A 21,946-nucleotide genomic window follows, 5' to 3' on the forward strand; every position below is an offset into this window, starting at 1 on the left:
TTGGTCTCTCTAACCCCTTCCCTAGCTCTGTGAAAGGTCAATAAGCCTTTTTTCTAATTCCCGCTGACTCTTGGCCGCTTTAAAAATGTGTTAATTGGTTACAGTCATTAGACACCTTAATGAGGGACATTTACATAAATTAGCTAGAGCAGGTCAGCAGGGATGCAAACTTTCAAGTGGGTTAAAAAAGAATGCTGAATTGGGCTGTAACATGCTTTTTTAGAAATTAAAAGCATGTTAAAGACTTTCTAATTTTTCACCCAAAAACTATTTATTTAAAATGAATAATAAGCTTTCAGATCATGATGTGGGTAACAGGGTCATCCTCTCGAAGTAACCTTGTCATTCCCACTATCACAATATCAAATAAAAATAAAGAAAGTAAAGAAAACAGAGAACATGCTTTTTTTTAATATGTGAGAAAGATTCTATTAGAATTGCTTTATGTTTTAAGGAAGCAATTTCTCAACAAGCTTTAAACCCTGGTACATGTCTCCCTGAACATCTGTGTGTCTTTTTTTCCAAATCTCAGATGTGGAGATCAAACTCTGCTAGTAGGCTTCAATCCCTACATATTGAGAAAATTGGATGAAATTGATATATTGTATATATATACACTACTCACAAAAAGTTAAGGATATTGGGCTTTCGGGTGAAATTTCAGGATGCACCTAAAATGCACTATAACCTTTCCAGGTGAACTTAATTTGACCTTCTCTACACTTTTGAATGCACATGTCCAACTGTTCAGTGTTTCAGTACTTTCTGCAGAACTTGCTGTTCTCTAACAAGGTGCTTAACGGCAAAATTCACAACTGGTGTTTGATCCATGAATCCACCAATAGATTTTCTGGTTCAGTTAGAATTGGTATTTAAACAGTCCTCTTCATCATGCTGTTCACATTTTGACATCATGAGACCAAGACGACACCTAACAATTGATCAACAGAACCTCACCATTGTGAGGCTTCAAACAGGATGTTCACAGAGGGAAGTGGCCACTGAGCTTAGAGTGTCACAGAGTGTCATCAGCAGGTTGCGACAGAGAAACAGAGAGACTGGAAGAGTCACAGAAAGGCATAGGAGTGGGCGTCCTTTGGCCATATCCCACGTTGATGACCGCTTCATTGTGAACAGTGCCCTGCGGAACCGGATGATGAGTGCCACTCAACTCCAGGCACATTTAAGGGAGGTGAGAGGCATCGAAGTGTCACGTCAGACCATTTGAAATCATTTACATCAGCGTGGTCTGCGTGCTAGACGACCTGCAAGGGTACCTGACCATACCACCAGGCACAGGCGTCATTGTCTTGCATGGGCCAGGGAGCATTTACGCTGGACGAGGGACCAGTGGGCCTCAGTGCTGTTGTCTGATGAAAGTCGATTCACGTTGAGCAGAAATGATGGCCGCCAACGATGTTGGAGACGTCAAGGAGAGCGCTATGCATCAGCCACTGTTGTGGTGGTGTTACAGTCTGGGCAGGTGTGTCTACTCAATACAGAACTGCCCTACATCTTGTGAATGGTACAGTGACAAGCCAATACTACCTGAATAACATCATTAATCCAGTCATTGTGCCCCTGCATGAACAACATCTTTTTGTGAGTAGTGTATATACATACATTATATATATATATATATATATATATATATATATATATATATATATATATATATAAGAATATATATGAAAGAATATATATTAAAATATATATATTATATATTAGAAAGCAAATAAGAACAATAAAAATGAAACAATTCTTCTAGCAAATCACTAAATATTTTCAAGAAAACTGATATAAACTGCCACTCAGTTTAGGTTTTAAGGTTTTATGTTTTTTTTTTATTGTTTTTTAAAGCATTATTAGTGATTAAATTTTTTTTTACATTTACAATTTAAGAACAATTGGCAAATAAATAAGGAAAAGAAAAATTCTTCGGAAATAAAGTCCAAATAAATTTTCTGTTAAATGAAGTAAAATAATAAAATTCAATTTTTTTATTATTACATCACCTGTCAAATGTCTTAAATGTATTTTTTTTCTTTTTGGTACTTTTTGATTTTTAATTTGTATTTAAAAAATTTAGAACTAAAATGGATAAACAACTTTTTTTGAATTTAATGATTTTAAGTGGATTTTTTAAAACATGTTTAAAAAAATTATATTTAAATATATTTCCGTGTTTAACATCCACTCTTAGAATGTTTTTATGTTTGCTTGTTTTTTTTTAAACCATAATTTTCTCATTCTCATATTTCTTGAAGTTTAACCGAAACTTTCCCAACGTCTTCAGCAAGGTTTAAGTGGTGTGATTGTACAACTGAATATTTTCCTCTCCCACAAATTCTTTCATTCTTTTTCTTTTCAATTCTCCCCTCCCCCACAGATGGTTCTGACACCAATATATTTCATTCAAATGGTAATAAAGAGTCGTGATTAGCCCGAGGTTATTCAGACTTTCATGTTAGATCGGTTTTGAAAGGTTGAAGGGATGAATGAACTCGGGCTAATCACACCGCTTTGATGAGCTGCTATTAGCCCGAAATTGCTCATTTATATAAAATGGCGGAGTACATGTTGTAAAAACCATGGACTGGTCCTCATGGATTTAATTCTGTGATTATACATTCAGAGTCAGGGCCAGATTTATATTCAGAAGTGCAGCGAGCCTTGAACACACCGTGATATTTAATAGCACGAGCTTGAAGGTCAGTTAACTTAGTAGCTAATTTTTTTTTTTTTTTTAACTAACATGCTTTTGTTTAAGACGATCTGAATTTGTCCACACTGACTTTGCTTTGTAGGTGTTTGGAATCAGTGTCTGAGCCTAGAATTCTAGCAATAAAGGAAATAATATTTGTGAAATTATATCAACAGAAAATATGCAGAGTAAAGTGAGAATAATATATGAAGCTAGCTCTCGAATTCTCTGTACTGATTGGTCAGAAAGTGTTGATTTGCCTTTATTTTTGTCACAACACAGTGAAATTCCTTCCTCTATCCCACCTTTGGACATTGGGGTCAGAGCATAGGGTCAGCTGTGAGACAGTGCCCCTGGAGATGACGGGGTTAAAGGCCTTGTTTAGGGGCCCAACAGTGGTAGTCCTGGGGCTTGACCCTTTGACCTTCTCTCAACAGCCTGAGCCTTAACCAAATATGTTTTAGATCCATTTCCATGCTGTAGATTTATTTATTTATATAACACAGAATTTTATATTTGATGATGCAATAAAATTCTGCATGCTAATTGTTCCAATACAAAAGATGACAAGGATCTGCTGCATCCGTGAGAGTAAAAACATCCCTCTTTAGCTCGACCTTCGCTCTGTGGCCGTGCTCTACGTCTGCTAAACGTTTCCAGCGAATGAACGATTGGGATTTGACAGCATGCCTCAAACAAATTAAATTTAGCGTTATGTGTGCGGAATTATGCTAAGCAGGTTCCTGATTGTAGCGCTTGTAATGACCTTGTCAGAACCTACCTCTCGGTCTGTGGCGTGTTTGCATATCACGTTTTGTATTGTCTATTTTGTCACCACGACTTCTTTGATTTCTTAATGCTGATGAATAATCTGTGAGCACTTTAGCCATGATTTTATTTATTTTTTTTAGAACTCAGGAGCTATTTAATGCCCAGAACTGAGAGAAGAAGCAAGTCTGAGCACATCATTTCATGCGATAAATGATCGGCGGGGTATCATTTTGGGAAAGAGATGAAAAAACATTCTTATACACACAACAGGAGCAGGTGATTTTTGTTCTCAGAATGTGATCCAGATCTTCTCAAAAGGGGTTCCATATTTATTTATTGGTGTGTGATGGCCTGGGGAAAACTTTTCCATGAAGAATTTGATATTTTCTTCTATTCCTTAACTGAAATATGTTTCTAATATATATATTTTTTGGCAACCGTAGACCCAACAAACGATCCACCACATGGTGAGAGCTGAGCGAAAAAAGGTTGAAGTGGTTGAAGTTTCTCTGCTCTGAAGAGACCAGAACAGCTGTATTTAGGAACAAAACAGAGAAGACTGAGAATACCATTCCCTGTAGGAAGCATGGTGGTGGTAGCATCACGTAAAGGGTTCTTCATTGCACCCCTTAGTTACACAGGCACTGATTTGTGGTGAACGGCGCCCTCTAGGCAGAGTCTCGGGTAGTGCTGTACTCTTTCAATTTTTAATGACGGATTTAATAGTGATCGATACATTTTTCCAGAACTTTCTCCTGAACTTGCCTTGATAACACAGTGGTTCTCATGATGCTGTTTGTTTCCAGAACAAATTCTACTAAGAGGTGTGTTTACATTGCGATCACATGACACTTTAATCAGACACAAGTCGACTTGATTCCACAAATCGTGTGATTTCTGATGGAGCTAATTTTGAGGTTTCACAGGAAGGGGTGGGGGGGGTTAAATACTTTTGCAGTCAAGTGCTTTATTGACCATCTATTTATGATTATGATCCAAACTACATTGTTTTCTTTCCAATTTGTGTAGACGTATGACACGTGATACCAGTTACACTGATTTCAATTTCGAAGTCCACGTTTTGTAACATTACATAATGTAGAAAAGTTCACAGGGGGTGAATACTTATGCATATGTATCCTTTGTTATAAAAAAGAATGATATGTTAGTGTTTTTTAATTTTAAAAAAAGGCAGCTGTTACAAGAAGACTTTTTCTTGTTTTATTGTAGTGGGTGCAGAAATTTTATTTCCGCTCTGAATTGCAGTTGGCAGGGTTCATTTCCGAGGCACTCACATGGGATGGTGGAGTCGAACTGTTCCAACTGACTCACACACACACACACACACATTAAAAAAAAAAAAAATTGTTCTATATTTGCTAGAACCATCCAAGCAACTATTTCCTCTCAAGCATGCGGCATTTGTATTAATTAATACTATTAATGATGGTCTGCTCCTCATTACGGAAGTAATCTTTCCATACCTTGACATAATTGCAATAAAAATGCTTAGTGGTGGATTATTTGCTCAATTTAATCCTCCACATGCTCCTTTGACTGCATGATTAGAAGTGAATCATTTTCATTTTATTATTATTATTTTTTTAAATCCCCGGACTTGCTGTGACCTCTGCTGTTAATAAGAATATGGTTCGGTTGTTGTATGATGTTCCATAAATGTCACTGTGTCTTCTTATTTACGTCTCTCTTCTGACCATTGAAGATAATTATTATTGATTCATGCAATAATAAGTCGAGGTGCATTTGTATGATTAAAGCCATCCTGTGGCCCATTTGTTTGCATCAAGGTTGTGGAAGCCATTGATTTCTGAAGATGGTTTCTTTCACGAGGCTCAAGAACCAAGACACATACACACAAACACAGACACACAAACATACACACTTGAATGAAGACTTTAATCTAACATCCTGAAACTTAGTGTAGTTAGTTATGCTGAACTTTTACAGCTGGTGTGTGTAAGCTAGAAGGGCTAAGTGTTTTAGAAGATAAAAAGAAGTCGATTTCATTTTCCGTATCCAAATGTATTTCCGCATTACATAAAAGTACAGGTATTGTGAGATGAATCCAGGGGTGGAAAATTGGGTGGAAAAACACCAACCTGGCAATCCAGTAACCCATCAGGCAGTGGGATTTCAGCCCCAATAGGCCTTTATTATCTTTACTTGCAATTCCCATTTCTGATCACTAGGTGATCTATGTTTAATTCTTTCTCTGAAATAGCAGCTTGTTAGCAGTAAACATTGTTTGTTTGTGTGTTTTTGGCTGCGTATGCTATTCCCATTTCTAAGCATGAGGTTGTGATTATGTGGCCAGTATATTCCAGCACTTGAGTCTCCTAACTGCTGGAATATGTTGCTTTCTCTGACACGGTTCCATCTTTAACCACCATCAGGACTCCCTCACCATTACAATTACAGTAAAAGACTTTTGTTTATATTGTTGCTACTCACTATAATTATCTAGCTTGATTAGTTTCTCTTAGGTTTGATTAGCTTCATCATCGGTGTGGAGCTATTATCAAACTCTATTGACTAGTGTATATATTACTTGCTTGTTATCATTCTGACTTCCTGTGTCAGAAGGAAATAGGTCCAAATTGAATTGCAACTAAGATGCTGTTGCATGGCAAATATTCTTAGGTTTTCCTACAACTACAACTGCTTTATTACTTAACCTTTGGGATAATTCATGAATCCAGGTGGTGGTCAACAGTTATAGCTCTTGGTTTCTGTTCAGAAGGACAAGAGTTCAATCCCCAGGACTGCCAATGATTGGCATTTAAGCAATGCCTTTAATCCTCTCTGCTTCAGGGATGCAGTAACATGGCTGACCCCAGCTCTCTGAGCTGGGATATTTAAGAGTGCCAAAGAAATGCTTCCTCTTCTACTTCTTTTTCTTCTATAACTAGTTAACCCAACCTGGTATGTATCAAAGGTGTTTAAGGTCTGAAAAGAGAGAGTTGCTCTTTTGAAGTAACCCATATACCGTACTCTCTTTTTCCTCCTTTATTCACAATATCATGCTTCTGCTTTTCCATTTTTGGCCATACAAATATTGGCACCTACTCATATTGAGTTTTCCACTCCATTGTTTGTCTATAGTGGTTCTTAAGAAGACAAGGCTTTGGTGTAGTCCGATAGACACATCGATGAGATGCAGCAAGGACGGCTGCCAACTGGCTCATAGGAAACAATGCTGTATGTAAGCGTGTGGTGTTCAGATGAGATTTGTCTCTCACTCTCTACATAACAGCATACATGAGTGCGTCGGTGCTTGGATGGCATCGATCTTGACACATGCGCACATATTCACACAGTCTCTGGCGTTCTGATGTAGGCCAACTGATCAAGCAGATGGTTCTGGCCAGCCGGAGGAAGATGTGTGGTGTGTGGAAAGGAGTGTGTTTAATTAAGCATCATGTCAAGCAGAGTTGATTTTAGAGACTGTGAAGGCTTCAGGCCAATTTTATTTGATTAATGTGTTATAAGTAAGGAATTAAACACTATTTGCCTAAAACAGTGTGTCCTCAAGTGTTTTATACTCTTTGTCTTTGTTATTCCGTAACAGTTTGACAACAATCAGGTTGTTGCTTCTTTATTAATTGGAGAACAACATGTACTTTTATTCCTTTATAGTTGCATTTAATGGCATAGAACCTCCAGCTGTAAGGAGTTGTTTCATCATCAGTCTCTTTGTTGAAGTTAAAATCAAATTGGTGTAAATCAGTGGTGTCCAATCTTATCACAGAAGGGCCAATGCAGGTGCAGGTTTTCATTCCAACCAAGCAGAAACCACACCAGAGTCTGTGGAAAGATCAGTTGCTTAATCAGGTGGAATCAGGTGTGGCTCCTGCTTGATTGGAATGAAATCCTGGACCCACACCGGCCCTTTTGTGGATAAGATTCGACACCTCTGGTCTAAACAGTAAAGGCAGATCATTTTCACAGTTACTGTGTCCTTGATGTTGACTCAAATCTTTTTGTGTTGTGCAGTGTGTGAGGGCACGGATAACAAGCTCAGCACCCTGTCAGATCTGGACCAGCACTACCACACCCTGCGCAAGTTCTATGAAAACTGTGAGGTGGTGATGGGAAACCTGGAGATCACCAGCATTGAGCGGAACCGCAACCTGAACTTTCTCAAGGTGAGGCACACCAAAATTAACCTTAATCCTAAAGCCTAAACCTAAGCAACCACTACCCCAACTGTGTCAAAGTGAGTCACACCAATGTTAACCTTTAAACTTAACCCTGAATCCTGAACCTTAAACCTAACAAACCTCAACTGTCTCAGTATGAGTCACACCATCGTTAAACTTAAACCTTAATCCTGAATCCTAAACCTAACCAACCACAACTTAACTTTCTCAAGGTGAGGCAAACCAACATTAACCTAAATCCTGGACACTAAACCTAAGCAACCACAACCCCACCTTTGTAAAGGTCAGTCACACCAATGTTACCCTTTAACCTTAACCCCTGAATCCTGAACTTTAAAACTAACCAACCTCAACTTTCACACCAACATTTAAACATAACTTTAAACCTTAACCCTGAATCCTGAACCTTAAACCCAGCCCACTGTCTCAATGTGAGTTACTCCAACATTAAACCTAAACCTTAGCCCTGAATTCTAAAGCTAAGCAACCACAACTCAACTTTCTCAAGATGAGTCACACCAACATTAACTTTTAACCTAACACCCCAAATACTGAAACTTTAACCTTAACTAACCTCAATTTTTACAATGTGAGTCAAACCAACATTAACTTTATACCTTAATCCTGAATCCTAAACCTAACCAACCACAACTCAACTTTTTCAAGGTGAGTCACACCAACAGTAACCTTAAACCTAAAAATAAAAACCCCAAATGCAGAACTCAAAACCTAACCAACCACAACCTTGAATTTCTCAAGAAATGTACACTCATCAACACCGAGGTTTAATGCTCAGCAAACAAACTTCTTCAAGCTGAATCACTCCAACCTTGCCCTGCCACCAAAAGTTGAATAACCAATTGAATTTTTAACCCTGAAGACAAACCTGTAATAGTTCACCTGAAATATAACCAGCAACACCTTTTAACTCTAAGATCTAAGCCACTAAACTTCCTAAAGATCATCCTAACTTCTAAACAACTCGAACTGTCCACTAACTTCAGTCCCTTTTGTGGTAACCTGTAAACACTAAACTTTTTAATCCTTAAGCTTTAAAACCAAATTCTCTAATGCTCTAATTTGACAGTATGCAAATCCATCCATTTTCTATACCACTTATCTTAAGCAGGGTCATGGGGACCCTGCCCCCCATCCCAGGGGACTCACAGTAAAAGTAGTGCGACACACTGGACCCCATCTCAGGGCACAATCACACACCACAGACAATTCAGAAATGCCAGTCAGCCTACAACACATGTCTTTGGACTAAGGGAGAAAACCAGAGTACCCCTAGGGGACATAGGGTGGAGATAGAAATAGACCCCTAACCCTGGAGCTATTGTGCAACCCAAGATGAAGATTTGTTTTGTTTAAATTATGTGCAAAACGTTTGATGAACATGATTAAATCCGAGTGACCTAACCTCGCCCAGCCTGTTGTCCAGTTAATTAAGGTTATTCTCTGTCCCTGTGTTAAAATAATGACATTCTAAGAAGCTTCTAAAGCAGAGTACTTACAACAGTACAAAGGGGAGTTGAATCAAAGCACGGTAGAAACTGTCGGCCATCTTTAACGGAGCATGACCCACTTTGGCTGTCCTTGAGGATTTTGCCGAGACTGAAACACAGACTGCTATTTGAGAAGCGATGTTTATATTCCTGTCATGAACCCAAGAGATGGTCACAGCTTCACAGCGGCACTGATGACAAAGCAGGAGCATGAGTCTGTTGAACTGAATTAAACAGAGTGATTATGAAGCTTAATAAGTTACGCTCATTTCTATCTGAAGTCTGCCTTTTGGATTATACTTCAACTCGATTTTTTTCTGAAGCTTTTTCTGGCATATTTAAATATTGTGTCACATGACTGTGTAGTTCTAGGTGTTACACAGGTAAAATGTCACTCAATAAACATTACCTTTAAGTTTGGAGAATTTTTATATTTGTCTAAACATAATGAGTGGGTGTGTTCATTATATTTTCATATAAGCTGTTTAACATCCAATGTTGAAGTCAAGTTGAACATTTTTTTTTACCTTTCATAACTTGAAGGTCCTGCTGTGAAGATCTAAAACATTTGATGATACAGTACATGCTGCTAAGAAACCATAAAACACATTTTTTTTTTCACTTTATTTTTCCAAGTAACTCACAGAATGTTCACCCTTCTAAGACTTTACACAAACTTCCTTGAGCTGTTTTTTTTTTTATTTTTTATTTTTATTTTTTTTATTTTTTATGAATATCCATGCTTTTGATAACGCTGGCTGTTTCAAAATCAAAGTGGCTTTCATCATAAAATACCCTCTAATGTCCCTTTGCTAGTTTTTCCCCCCTCGCAGCAAAAAAAAAAAGACGCTCTCATCTTGCTTTACTTAAAGAGTCATTTGAGATTCGTTTTGAATCCAGTCGCAACACGATGAATTTTGTAAGAGGCGCTTCTCCAAGCAGCTGTAATTAGCGCATCTTTATACAAGCTCACGGTCAGCTATGTAATGCGAATGCCAAGCTGATTTTCGTGGATACGTAGCAAAAATGTTGATTAGCTGAAGAGCAGGCAGAGATTGACGCTGGCCTGAGAATCCTCTGAAGTGACTTGGTTCAAATTAGAGACATGTTTAACGTGGCAGGTTCTGTTGCTTTCTTTGGTTCAGGAAAAAAAAAAAAACGCTGACTGATTAAAGTGAAATGATTGAATTTTGTGTTAAATAATAAAGAAAAACAGAATTGAGGTAAACTTTGTATTACTGTTTAATTTGCATGTACGGCTTTATTTAAGTATAGGAATCTACTCCTCCTCTTCTCCTCCCATCTACCTTTTTGTTCATTTATTGTCAAAAGATCTGAACATGACTGTAAATTATAGTTTTAAGTACACTGCAGTCATTTGTTTTTCATTTTATTCCAATTATGTGTTGCTTTAAAGTTTAAACCAATAAATATTACAAATAAATCTGTTATTTATTTATTTATTTATTTATTTTCTAAATATATGTATTTGCAATTATTAGATTTTTAGACATTGTGTGGTGAAGCAATAATAAAAAAACCCATAAAAAGCTATTTTTTTATAATAATAATAATAATAATAATAATAATAAACAAACAAACAAAAAACAAGTCATTATTTTGTTTTTCCCAGATTATTTGATGGGAAACAGTATGACTTTTTGTAAATTATCCGAAAAAAAAAAAGAAAACTAAAATGATTTTTTTTTTCAGTTCAAAAATATTTTTTCATTTCTGTTTTTATATTATTTTAATGCTATGGCATGGTTGTTGGTGTCAGATGTGAGTTTTTCTGTGAGTGACAGTTGTATAGGTGGAAACACCTTATTAACAAAAAAGGTTACATTAACTCGAATAATCACTGTTTACAATCGTAGAAGGATGCACAAACTATCAAACCTTGACTTGCATGAACTGCTATGACTATTTTGTTGTTGTAGAATATATCCTTAGCTCAGACTTCAAAAAAGGACTTTTTACAGTTTAAAAATAAAAAGTTTTTATAATACCTCTCAGAACTGTCAAGGTTTATGCAAATCACACTTGTTCAGGATTGTTATGAACATGAAGAGTGAAAAGTGTGACCCGTTTCTTTTTTTTTTTTTTTAATTTTTTTAGTTTTTATTGTTATGCAGACAAGCTAGATCCAACAAGGTTATTTTCATACGGAAACCCACTCGAATTTGACACGACCCAACCTCTTACTTGATAATTACAGGAGCTGTAAGGTATAATCTGACTAATTACAGCCTGTGGCGTTCGAATTTTCTCACGCATTGTGCGCCGTGTCAGGGAATTGTAGTCCTTGCCTATTCTCGCTGACAGAAGTTTCACGTCGGTAGTTATGGCGTGGAACTTTTTGTGTGTGCAACTTTTTCTTTGCAAAAAAAGTGGGCGCATGCATGAACTCTGTTATAACAGCTACACTGTTTTTTTTTTCCTTCTGGTTTGTATGACCTTCTAATTTGAAATGAGGTGTAAATGTAGACAGTTGTAGCAAACACTTATAATTAATTCTCTCAGAAAAATAAACCATGATGCAGCGGTGTTAACACTAAAGAATGTCTGGTAAAGAAAAAGAATGACTTTTTATCTTTTTATAGTTATATTTAGTGTTGCAGAACATCCACAAAACAAGTTGTCACTTCCATGGCAGCATAAACAATTATAAAGAACTGGAACTGGAGACTCATTTTTTCATAAATATTAACTTGACATCTGTATTTCCTGTACTAACTTTTCCTCTTGTGTTTACGCAGTCTATCCGTGAGGTGACCGGTTATGTCCTGGTGGCTCTGAACCAGTTCGACTATCTGCCTCTGGAAAACCTGCGCATCATCCGCGGGGCCAAACTGTACGAAGGCCGTTACGCCCTGGCCATTTTCCTCAACTATAGAAGAGATGACCACTTTGGTCTGCGCCAACTCGGCTTCAACAACCTCACCGGTACTCATTCATGTAGTTTTTTTATATTCCAAATCAGCCATCATTTTCAACCTCCAATGGATTTCTCTCACTCATTAGAAAATATAAGAAAGGATTTGTGCCAGAAATCCAATAGATTTAACTGGAAAACATTCATTTATATGTCCATCCATCCATCCAGTCTCCTGTCCATTCACACTTCCATTTATTCCATTTATACATATTTCCATTTATTCATGCATCCATCATCATGTGTATCCATCCATCCATCCATCCACCCATCCATCTATCCATACAAGTCATCCGCCCATCAATGCTCCTACCCATTTATCCATATACACTTGTATGTTTAATGAACAAGTTTTTAGTTACTACATACAAACAAACCCACTTGCTTTGCATTAGAACTATTACCACTAGTGCAAGTTCTACTGTTGTTAGTTCTAGTAAATTGTATCGAGAGCTGGAGTACCTTGAGAACCCTCAACATAGTTGCAACTTCCAGTGGAAAGTTTCTCACTCAATGGAAAATATAAGGAAGGATTTCTGCCAAGAATCCAATAGTTTTAACTGGAGCACATTCTTCCAACATGGTAAAACACTATTTCCAACATGGTCCAAGTTAAGAACCTGTAACTCTCCAAAGAACCCTTAGGGAGCTCAGCAGGATGTATCTACTGAGTCAATCTGTACAATGGATTAAATCCAAACTCATGGCGAGGAGATCCATCAGCAAAATCCAGAATGACAAGCTGAAGATAACTGAAACTCTCCTAGAACCAGAAGAAAAGGAAACCTGGAGCTAGAACAAATATAAAGGAAAAACAGGAAACATGATATTAACATCTATCTATCTATCTATCTATCTATCTATCTATCTATCTATCTATCTATCTATCTATCCATCCATCCATCCATCCATCCATCCATCCATACATACATACATCCAGTATTCTGCCTATTCACACTTACATATATACAGACATCCTTTTTCATCCATTTAGTCATGCATCTATCTTCCCATGTATTCATTCATCCATTCAAGCCATCCTCCCATCAATGCTCCTATCCATCTTTCCATACACCATACATCTTTCCATTGATTGCTCCATCCATCCATCTACCCATCCATCCATCCATCCATCCAGCCATCCAGCAATGAGGACAGTCAGGGTTATAGGAAGTATACAGGAATATTGTTTATCAACCTACACATTTTTTAGACAAGTAGCTGAGGCTGAGACTTTTACCCCAAACCTGTTTAATTCTGGTGTCCGTGTTACTTGTTGTCTTTTCAACAAAAAAAGAAAAAAAGCCCAAAGAGCAGCTTTTGCTGTCAGCTTGATCGATGAGCTCGGGCAAATTCCATAAAGTGTGCAATATCCCCATAAACGAGCTGTCAAATGAATGACTGAAAGACAACCATTTATTTCCTCAAAGCACACCGACACATGGGACATTAGGCCCAAAAAGCATATGGGGCTAAACGCATGCCGGTTCTTCTTCACTGCTTTCTTGAAGGTAAGCTAGGGGAAAATGAATTGGTACATTACCTCCATGCCACCTACAATATGCACTTTAATTTATCCTGAAAATAAATGACCTTCTACTAAATAATACGGGAATATGAGGTTAGAAGTCTCTTTTTAAATACAGCATTTCAGTGTGAAGTAAAGACTTAAATATTTTGATGCTTAATGGCTTGTATTATTTTGTAGTGTTTTAGAAGTGTGCTACATTACTATGAGGACATAAACTTGTAATATAAAAAGTGGGCAGAACAATTATTTGGACACTGTATAAATATATTTGGACATTTTTTTTTGTTATGATTTATTTGAACAATGTACATTTCAGTATATCATAATATCAATGAGTTCTGTTGTGCTGCATGTCTAACCCTCCATCCATCCATCCAGCCATCCATCCATCCAAATTTCCAACCATCCATCCAACTTTCTAACCTTCCATCTATCTATACTTCCATCCATCCATCAATCCATCCAACTTTCCAACCTTCCTTCCTTCCATCCATCCTCCTGTCCATTCATACATACATACATACTTACATTCATACATACATTGATACATCCATCCATCTCTTCATGTATCCATCATACCACTGATCCAACAGTCCATCCTCTCACCAAGCCATCAATCTATAATATCCATCTATCCACACATCATCTATCCTTCCATCGACTGAACGCTCAATCCAATCAATTGTCTGTTCTCACATGGATCCATCAATCGTGCTATTCATCTATTCCTATGTCATCTTTCCTCCAATCATTGCTCTCATTGAGCCATCTTTCCATTCATCAGCTTCAGCACAGTGTAATATTACAGTCATATATACACAAATACACAGCAGAAACAGTCCTGCCTTTAAGTAGCATCACTTTTTTTTAAGTGGCCTCGTTCTCTCATTTCTGACTCTGTGATTTAATGTGAACTCATTCATATGCATGGTGTTGAGTTCATTAATTCACTTTTAAATAATTCAGCCTTGACTTGTACTTAAATGTTAATGAGTCTCCAACAGCCAAACCGACACACTCTGAATCTCCTAATAAGTTGTTGATATGATACAACAAATCATTCGTGCAGAAATATTAGTTTAGCTTGCTGGCCTTATGAGGTGGTTGCGAATTCATCATGTGCATATCGGTGGGTCTTGAACTCCTTTCTTTACTCTTGATTAGAGACTAAAGTGCTATTTGGATGTCTGCCATAATTATGATCCTGTCCATTATTGCCATCTTAAGATGAACAAATACGGTAGTAAAAACTTCCTTATCCTGTGCTAGCGCTAGCTAGTGGTTCCTAATTATCAGTAAGTCGTTTGTATATGAAACCAGATTTTTGGAAAAAATTTACAATTTTTATTATAGATTGGAATATATTTTGCTAACAATCATGTTTTCTATCCGTATAGGAACTGAATCACAAATTCTCATCCATCCACAATGTTTTTAACATATATGTCCTGTCAGAGATCCTCAACGGTGGTGTGTATGTGGATCAGAACAAGTTCCTGTGCCACACGGACACCATCCACTGGCAGGACATCATGAGGAACCCTCATGCTGAGCTTCTGGTGGTGCCGTCTAACAACAGTGGCTATTTATGTGAGTAAAATATTGCACACCTCGTATCTGTATGAAGATTCGTTTTTATTCCGGAGTCATGTGAAATGTGAAACATTTTCGAATCAGTGAGCGATTATTTAGGATAATGGAGATGAATCTTTTTGGTAGCTGTGATAATGTGAGGAATCTCTCCGGAACAATGACTTCATGGGTTCTTCGTGTAACAGGAGCTATTGTGCAGGTCTCAGGAACCGTTGTGCTACTGGAAGAAAAGGCATTGGGCTTGAACCAGAGTGGTAAGATATGGTGAAGTGTGAAAAGAATATTGGCAATCTGGCACATCTGGAATTGAGTCTCTGCACCGATGTAATAGAACTGAGATTTTTTTGGTGATCTGTGAGTATTAGATATGGCCTCTGGGGCCCTTGATGTTAGATCTTTTCTTGAAATTCAAGATACCTGGAAGTACAAAACATTCTATCATCAAAGTGGTTTATTGTCACTGATTGTCACAGGGCAGTTCTCAGACAGGTCATGGTTTTTCTGATTTTTTATCATATCTTCATATGGCATCTTCCATGATAGAAAGCGACTGAGCAACTGGACATTTTCTATGTCCATATTCCAGATATGCAAATTAGGTATAAATGTGAGACCAGCATCTGAAGCACATGTAGAAACATGCCAATTCTATAGGCCAACTTGAGGTCAGGTGAAGTAAAGGGGTTCCTTAGGGTTCTATAGAGAACATTTCAGGTTATGTATCAAACCTGGTTCCCTGAAAAAGGGAACGAGATGCTGCATTACCTCGCCACATCTCTGGCATGCCCGAAACGTCTTCCTGTAGACAAAAAGAACCCGGGGATACTGTGACATAGATGCCCTTTTATGGTCTCGCTGAGGAACCCCACTAAGTCACCTGACCTCATGTTGGCCTATAGAACTGGCCAGTTTCTACATGTCCTTCAGATATTGGTCTTGCAGAAGCATTCCCAGTGAACCGGTTAACATGCGTAACCTGAAACATTCCATATAGAACCCCAAAGGAACCCCATTTTACAAAAATTCCCCTTTCCAGAAAAATGAAAGAAAAACATAATCAGTAGCAGCGACTAGATTTGGTCTGAAACAAAATTAAAGTCTCCTCTCATTAGTTAATGAGGCTAAGTCATAAAATGATATTCAGCACTTCCTGTGTAATATTTACAGTTACAGTTTTTAATAAGCCTCGTGTATAGGTGTTAAATGGTACTTGACACTGTTTTCACACTAAATTAATTTCGACGGTTTTTCTCCCCTAATTACGCTGCCATTTGTATGTAATCGACTGCCTAGTAATTACGAAGCACATTTAAAGTAGGTCTTTAGTGAAGAGTAATTATTTTTAACAGACTCTGTTTTGTCAAGGGTTGCGCGCACACACACACACACACACACAGCCACAGAGAGCATTGACTGAAAGCTTGAAACACCTATTAAAACTATCCACATGTTATATTTAGGTTTTCTGGTTTCTCATTAACGTGACTATAACTTTCTGACACTGGAGACTCCTTCCACAAATATTCCTTTTTTGTGATGTATTTCATTCATGATGTTGATGTTCATCACTTTTCTCCACAGGCAGACGCTGCCATCGATACTGTAATGGACGATGCTGGGGTCCTCAAGAGGATCAGTGCCAAGTCTGTGAGTACTCATTATTATTATTATTATTATTATTATTATTATTATTATTATTATTATTATTATTATTATTATTATTATTATTTTATATTATATATATATTTTTTATCTGCCATTATGATTCAAATTTAGTGTTTTTGCTCAACAACCCCTGTGATCTGTTAAAGGATAAGGATTGGGATACGATGTGTTCCTACAAGAAATTGCTCCTAAATAAAATAAAATAAAATGAATAAAATAAAAGCTGTCATGTTATTCATAGAATCAGAATTTCGCCCACTTGGACTGTAAACACAGTTAAGCATTGCTTTAGAGGGTTATGGAGTGGAGTTTAAGTAAAATAATAAATAAATAAATAAATACACAGAATGAAATATACTGTAATATGATAGTGTGCTGAATCAAGTGCTATTCTATTAGCGGCTCACTAATGAGCCATTTTGCTCAGTGATGTTTCTGTAAAATGCGAGTTGTTTTTATATTTATGTTTAATTTTGTTCCATTTTTAATAGTCTTTTGCTTTTATGTTGCATTGTATTATATTTAAAAACAAAGAAAAAAAGTCTTCAGTCTTTCTATCCATCTTTTTTTTTTTTTTGGAGTTTAAAGTCAGGTTAAAAGCAGGAAAATTCTGGCAACCTCAGCATACAAAATAAATTAGTTCTGGAGGCGAATTCTTAAGGTGAAAATTTGTACAGTAATCCCCCTTTCTTCTCGGGGGTTATGTTCCAAAACCACCCGCGATAAACAAAAATCTGCGATACATGGACACCACACACAAATGCTTTTTTTTTTTTTTTATTGTTTAAGCCGTAAATGACCCTCCCACACTCTTTAAACACACACAGAAAACATTTGCAAGCATATAGCAACATGAACTTTGAGTAATTTTTTTTTTGTAAAATTTGCTTCAGTTGACTTCACTTGGCTTTCCACTGACGCAAACAAGTTTTGAAGGCCTCCTGGAAGTACACACAACTTAGCCGGCATGCCGTTCAGTTTGGTTTGTTCGTATGCTGAAAATGCTTCGTATGCCGATGCAAATTTATTGCAAAATTTCAATTCTTGAAGTGAAAATTCATAAGGGAGGGCATTATGAATACCATGGTTCCACTCTAAATATCTTTCCTCACTCAAATATTCCCCAAACTTTTGGACTTATTAAAACACTCAGTACACCTCTGACAGCCATGTCATGCTCTACTGAAGCACTTATTAGTGTTTTTTATTTTGTAAAACTCTTTCTCTGAGCTGTGAGAAAAAACACATACAGGTTATGTCAAACACGTTCATCATGAACTCCAGCGGAGAGCTGCAGAGCAAAATGCTTGATCGCTTGGCAGCTCTTTTGGAAAAAAAAAAAATGGCGACAAGTTCCGTACATCCCTCGTTGCCTTCTCCTCCTACACGTTGCCTCCTCCTGACTCCTGCAGATTCTGCAGTCTCTGTTCCACCGATAACTCTATTGGAGGTGCAGATCACATCGTGGGCGATAATTACAGAGGGACTTGCCAAGTTCAGGTCGAGAGAAGGTTCCAGATCCACAAACATATTGATGTGGCTGACACACTGTATTTAAACAGTTACAGTAATTGCAGGGAGATTCCAGTGTGCAGGAAAAGAGGTTTTTTTTTTTTTTACATAGTTTTACACAACACATGGTGGAGTAAATCTAAAGATAAAATATAGCTCGACATATAGGTGCGTGAGGTAACTTTTTTTTGTTCTTCTTTCAAGATTGACTGATATTTGAATGATTTCTGACTAAGCCCCGCCCCAGGATATACAGGATTTATAAAAGAAGACCTTACGCATCCAAACACAACCAAGCATGACTGGAAGTCTGATTTTTTTTTTAAGAAAACCTTCGCTAAAACCAAGGATTAAGATTTAATCAGGGATTAAAAACAACAAAACGAAACCGCCGCACTTTTAATGCTCAGATCAGTTGTCATAAACGAGTAGCTAAAACAAAATGTTACTATAAATGAGTAGCTATGGAATATTTGTCTCAGTGAGAGGTGTGTGTGTAGTAACACGTGTGTGTTTGTGTGTGTGTCAGTAACGAAGACGGTGTGTGCTGATCAGTGTGACAGTCGCTGTTTCAGTCCGTTCGTCAGCGACTGCTGTCACCGCGAGTGTGCCGGAGGCTGTTCAGGACCCAAACACACCGACTGCTTCGTATGTCCTCTTTCTTTTATACTAATAATATAATACACTGTTGTACAGTGTCATGGCACAGCTGCTACGATGCTGCTTGTGTGTTTACTTAACACACTTAAATAAACAATATTTATTTATTTGTTTGTTTGTTTGTTTTGATGTTTGTTTTAACAGATGCTAAAGGAAGCACAAACAAACCAACAAACAAATACATACATGCATTCATTTATTGCTGACTTTTGTTTTTGTTTGTTTAATTCAGTTCTTCATAAATGGTGGAAATAAACAATAAAAATATTATTTGACAAATTCCTGTTTTTCTTACATTTATAAAAAAAATACATGAAACATTTGATTGCTTAATAATATAAATAAAAATAAATAATAAAAAATAGAAAATAAATACAAAATACCTAAAAAATAAATCTTATTCAAATATTTTTTACTAAACAAATAATAAAACAAACTAAGAAACAAACAAATAAATAAATAGAGCCTGTTTGTTTTAGAACTCTTTATAAATAGCAAAAATAATGTATTAAAATTGTTGAAACAAACAAATATACATATTTGTTTTTTGATGACGAAATTATATAAATAGTATATAAGCTTATATACTTAAGCTTAATATTTAAGCTTATCTAATTATTTAATTTTATTGGCAATTTAATAAATAAAGATTTTTATTATTATTATTATTATTATTATTATTTTTTTTTTTTACCATGCTGGTGTTTTAGATCTCCCATAAAACTAAGCAGCTAAGTTCCATTTAAAATGTTTTACGCTAACTTACAACAAGAACAACAACAAACTGCAATTACCACTAATCCGAGCTAATCCTTTCCCAGGCCTGTACGAACTTTAACGACAGCGGTGCTTGTGTGACTCAGTGTCCTCAACCCTTCATTTACAACTCCACCAGTTTTCAGCTGGAGCACAATCCCAACGCCAAATATACCTACGGAGCGTTCTGCGTCAAGAAATGTCCATGTGAGTGTCTTTGGGATTGATGTTTATAACCTGCTGTGATTGATAGCGATTCTCACACATCTATCTATCTATCTATCTATCTATCTATCTATCTATCTATCTATCTATCTATCTATCTATCTATCTATCTATCTATCTATCTATCTATCTATCTGTCTATCTATTTGTCTATTTATTCATCCATCCATCTTTTAATCCATTTATCCATCCATCCATCCATCCATCCACCCAACCATTCATTTATTTATCCATCCATCCGTTCAAAAAAATATATACAGTTTTTACATTTTAGGTTTGTTCATTTATTTAATTATCTGATATACTTGTTTTGTTTTATTGTTCATGTCTTTATTATTTTATGTGTTTATTTAATTAAATAATTTTATTTGTTTTTTGTCTTTCATTTGTTTGTCTTGGGTATAGTTAGGTTATTTATTTATTTATTTATTTATTTATTTATTTATTTATTTATTGTTGTCTGTTCATTGATCCATCCATTCCATGTATTTATTTATGTCAGTAAGTGTATTTATTTGCATGATTGTTTATTCATTTATTTATTATTTTATCATCTTAGGTGTATTACTTAATTGCTTCATTCATTCACTTGTTTTACTTCTATAATTCAGTATATTTTTCCTTTTATTTCATTTCAATACTTCATGCACATTTATTCATTATTTGATTTATGATGTTAATTCCTGTATGTGCTTGTTTCTGTTTGTTTGTGCTTTTGTTTATTTATACATTTATTGGTTGGTTTTCCATTTATTTGTTTATTATTTCTTTCTTTCTTTTGTCTGTTCCTTCATGTTTTCTTTAACTGAACTTTTTGTTCATTTATTTGTTTTGCAGTTGTTCTTCTTATTTATTTATATTAAGTTGGTTTGTTTTTTATTTATTTGTTTGTCTTTATTGATTTATTGTCTGTTCTTTGCTTTTTTTCATCTTATAATTAATGTATTATTTGTGTATATTTGTTCCCTTGTCCATTTATTTATTGATGAATGATGTGTGGATCGTTGCACAGCATCAGTCCAGCTTTTCCAGATTCTCACAAACATCCACTGACTTTGACTCTGTACAGTATTTACACCCCCCCCCTTCCTCTCTCTCCCTCTTCTCTGCTTCCGTCAATAAATAAATAAATTATCAGACTTCAGCTACCAGACCAGGGTGAATCCTGGGCACTGACTTGACAAAATTGTGTATTTGTTAACTTACCATGCCACCTGAAAAATGTCTAATTATTAATGATTCCCTTGATGATTTGGTCTTTCTCTCTCTCTCTCTCTCTCTCTCTCTCTCTCTGGCTCCGTCTGTCTCTCTCTCCCTCTATCTGTCTCTCTCTCTGTCTTGCTCTGTCTGTCTCTCCCTCTCTCTCTCTGTCTATGTCTGCCTCTGTCTGTCTCTCTCTCCCTCTATCTGTCTGTCTCTCTGTCTGTCTTTCTCTTTCTCTCTCTCTCTCTGTCTGCCTCTGTCTGTCTCTCTCTCCCTCTTTCTGTCTGTCTCTCTGTCTGTCTTTCTCTTTCTCTCTCTCTCTGTCTGTCTCTCTCTCTCTTATTGTCTGTCCCTCTCTTTGTCTGTCTGTCTGTCTGTCTCTCTCTCTCTCTGTCTCTCTCTCCCTCTATCTGTCTGTCTCTCTGTCTGTCTTTCTCTTTCTCTCTCTCTCTGTCTGTCTCTCTCTCTCTCTCTTATTGTCTGTCCCTCTCTTTGTCTGTCTGTCTGTCTCTCTCTCTCTCTGTCTGCCTCTGTCTGTCTCTCTCTCCCTCTATCTGTCTGTCTCTCTGTCTGTCTTTCTCTTTCTCTCTCTCTCTGTCTGTCTCTCTCTCTCTTATTGTCTGTCCCTCTCTTTGTCTGTCTGTCTGTCTCTCTCTCTCTCTCTCTCTCTCTGTCTGCCTCTGTCTGTCTCTCTCTCCCTCT

General features: G+C 36.6%; 1 protein-coding gene across 1 annotated transcript in view; it reads left to right on the forward strand.

Moving 5' to 3' along the window:
• LOC131346662 (receptor tyrosine-protein kinase erbB-4-like) overlaps positions 1–21,946 on the forward strand; it is a 94,081-nt gene that overhangs the window by 48,742 nt on the left and 23,393 nt on the right. The window contains exons 2-7 of the mRNA XM_058380217.1: positions 7,490–7,641; positions 11,924–12,110; positions 15,086–15,220; positions 16,805–16,870; positions 18,930–19,048; positions 19,882–20,023. Coding sequence (XP_058236200.1) covers positions 7,490–7,641; positions 11,924–12,110; positions 15,086–15,220; positions 16,805–16,870; positions 18,930–19,048; positions 19,882–20,023 — 801 coding nt within the window. The remainder of the gene's footprint in view (positions 1–7,489; positions 7,642–11,923; positions 12,111–15,085; positions 15,221–16,804; positions 16,871–18,929; positions 19,049–19,881; positions 20,024–21,946) is intronic.

This window comes from Hemibagrus wyckioides, linkage group LG26 (genome assembly GCF_019097595.1).
Source record: "Hemibagrus wyckioides isolate EC202008001 linkage group LG26, SWU_Hwy_1.0, whole genome shotgun sequence".
Lineage (NCBI taxonomy): Eukaryota > Metazoa > Chordata > Actinopteri > Siluriformes > Bagridae > Hemibagrus > Hemibagrus wyckioides.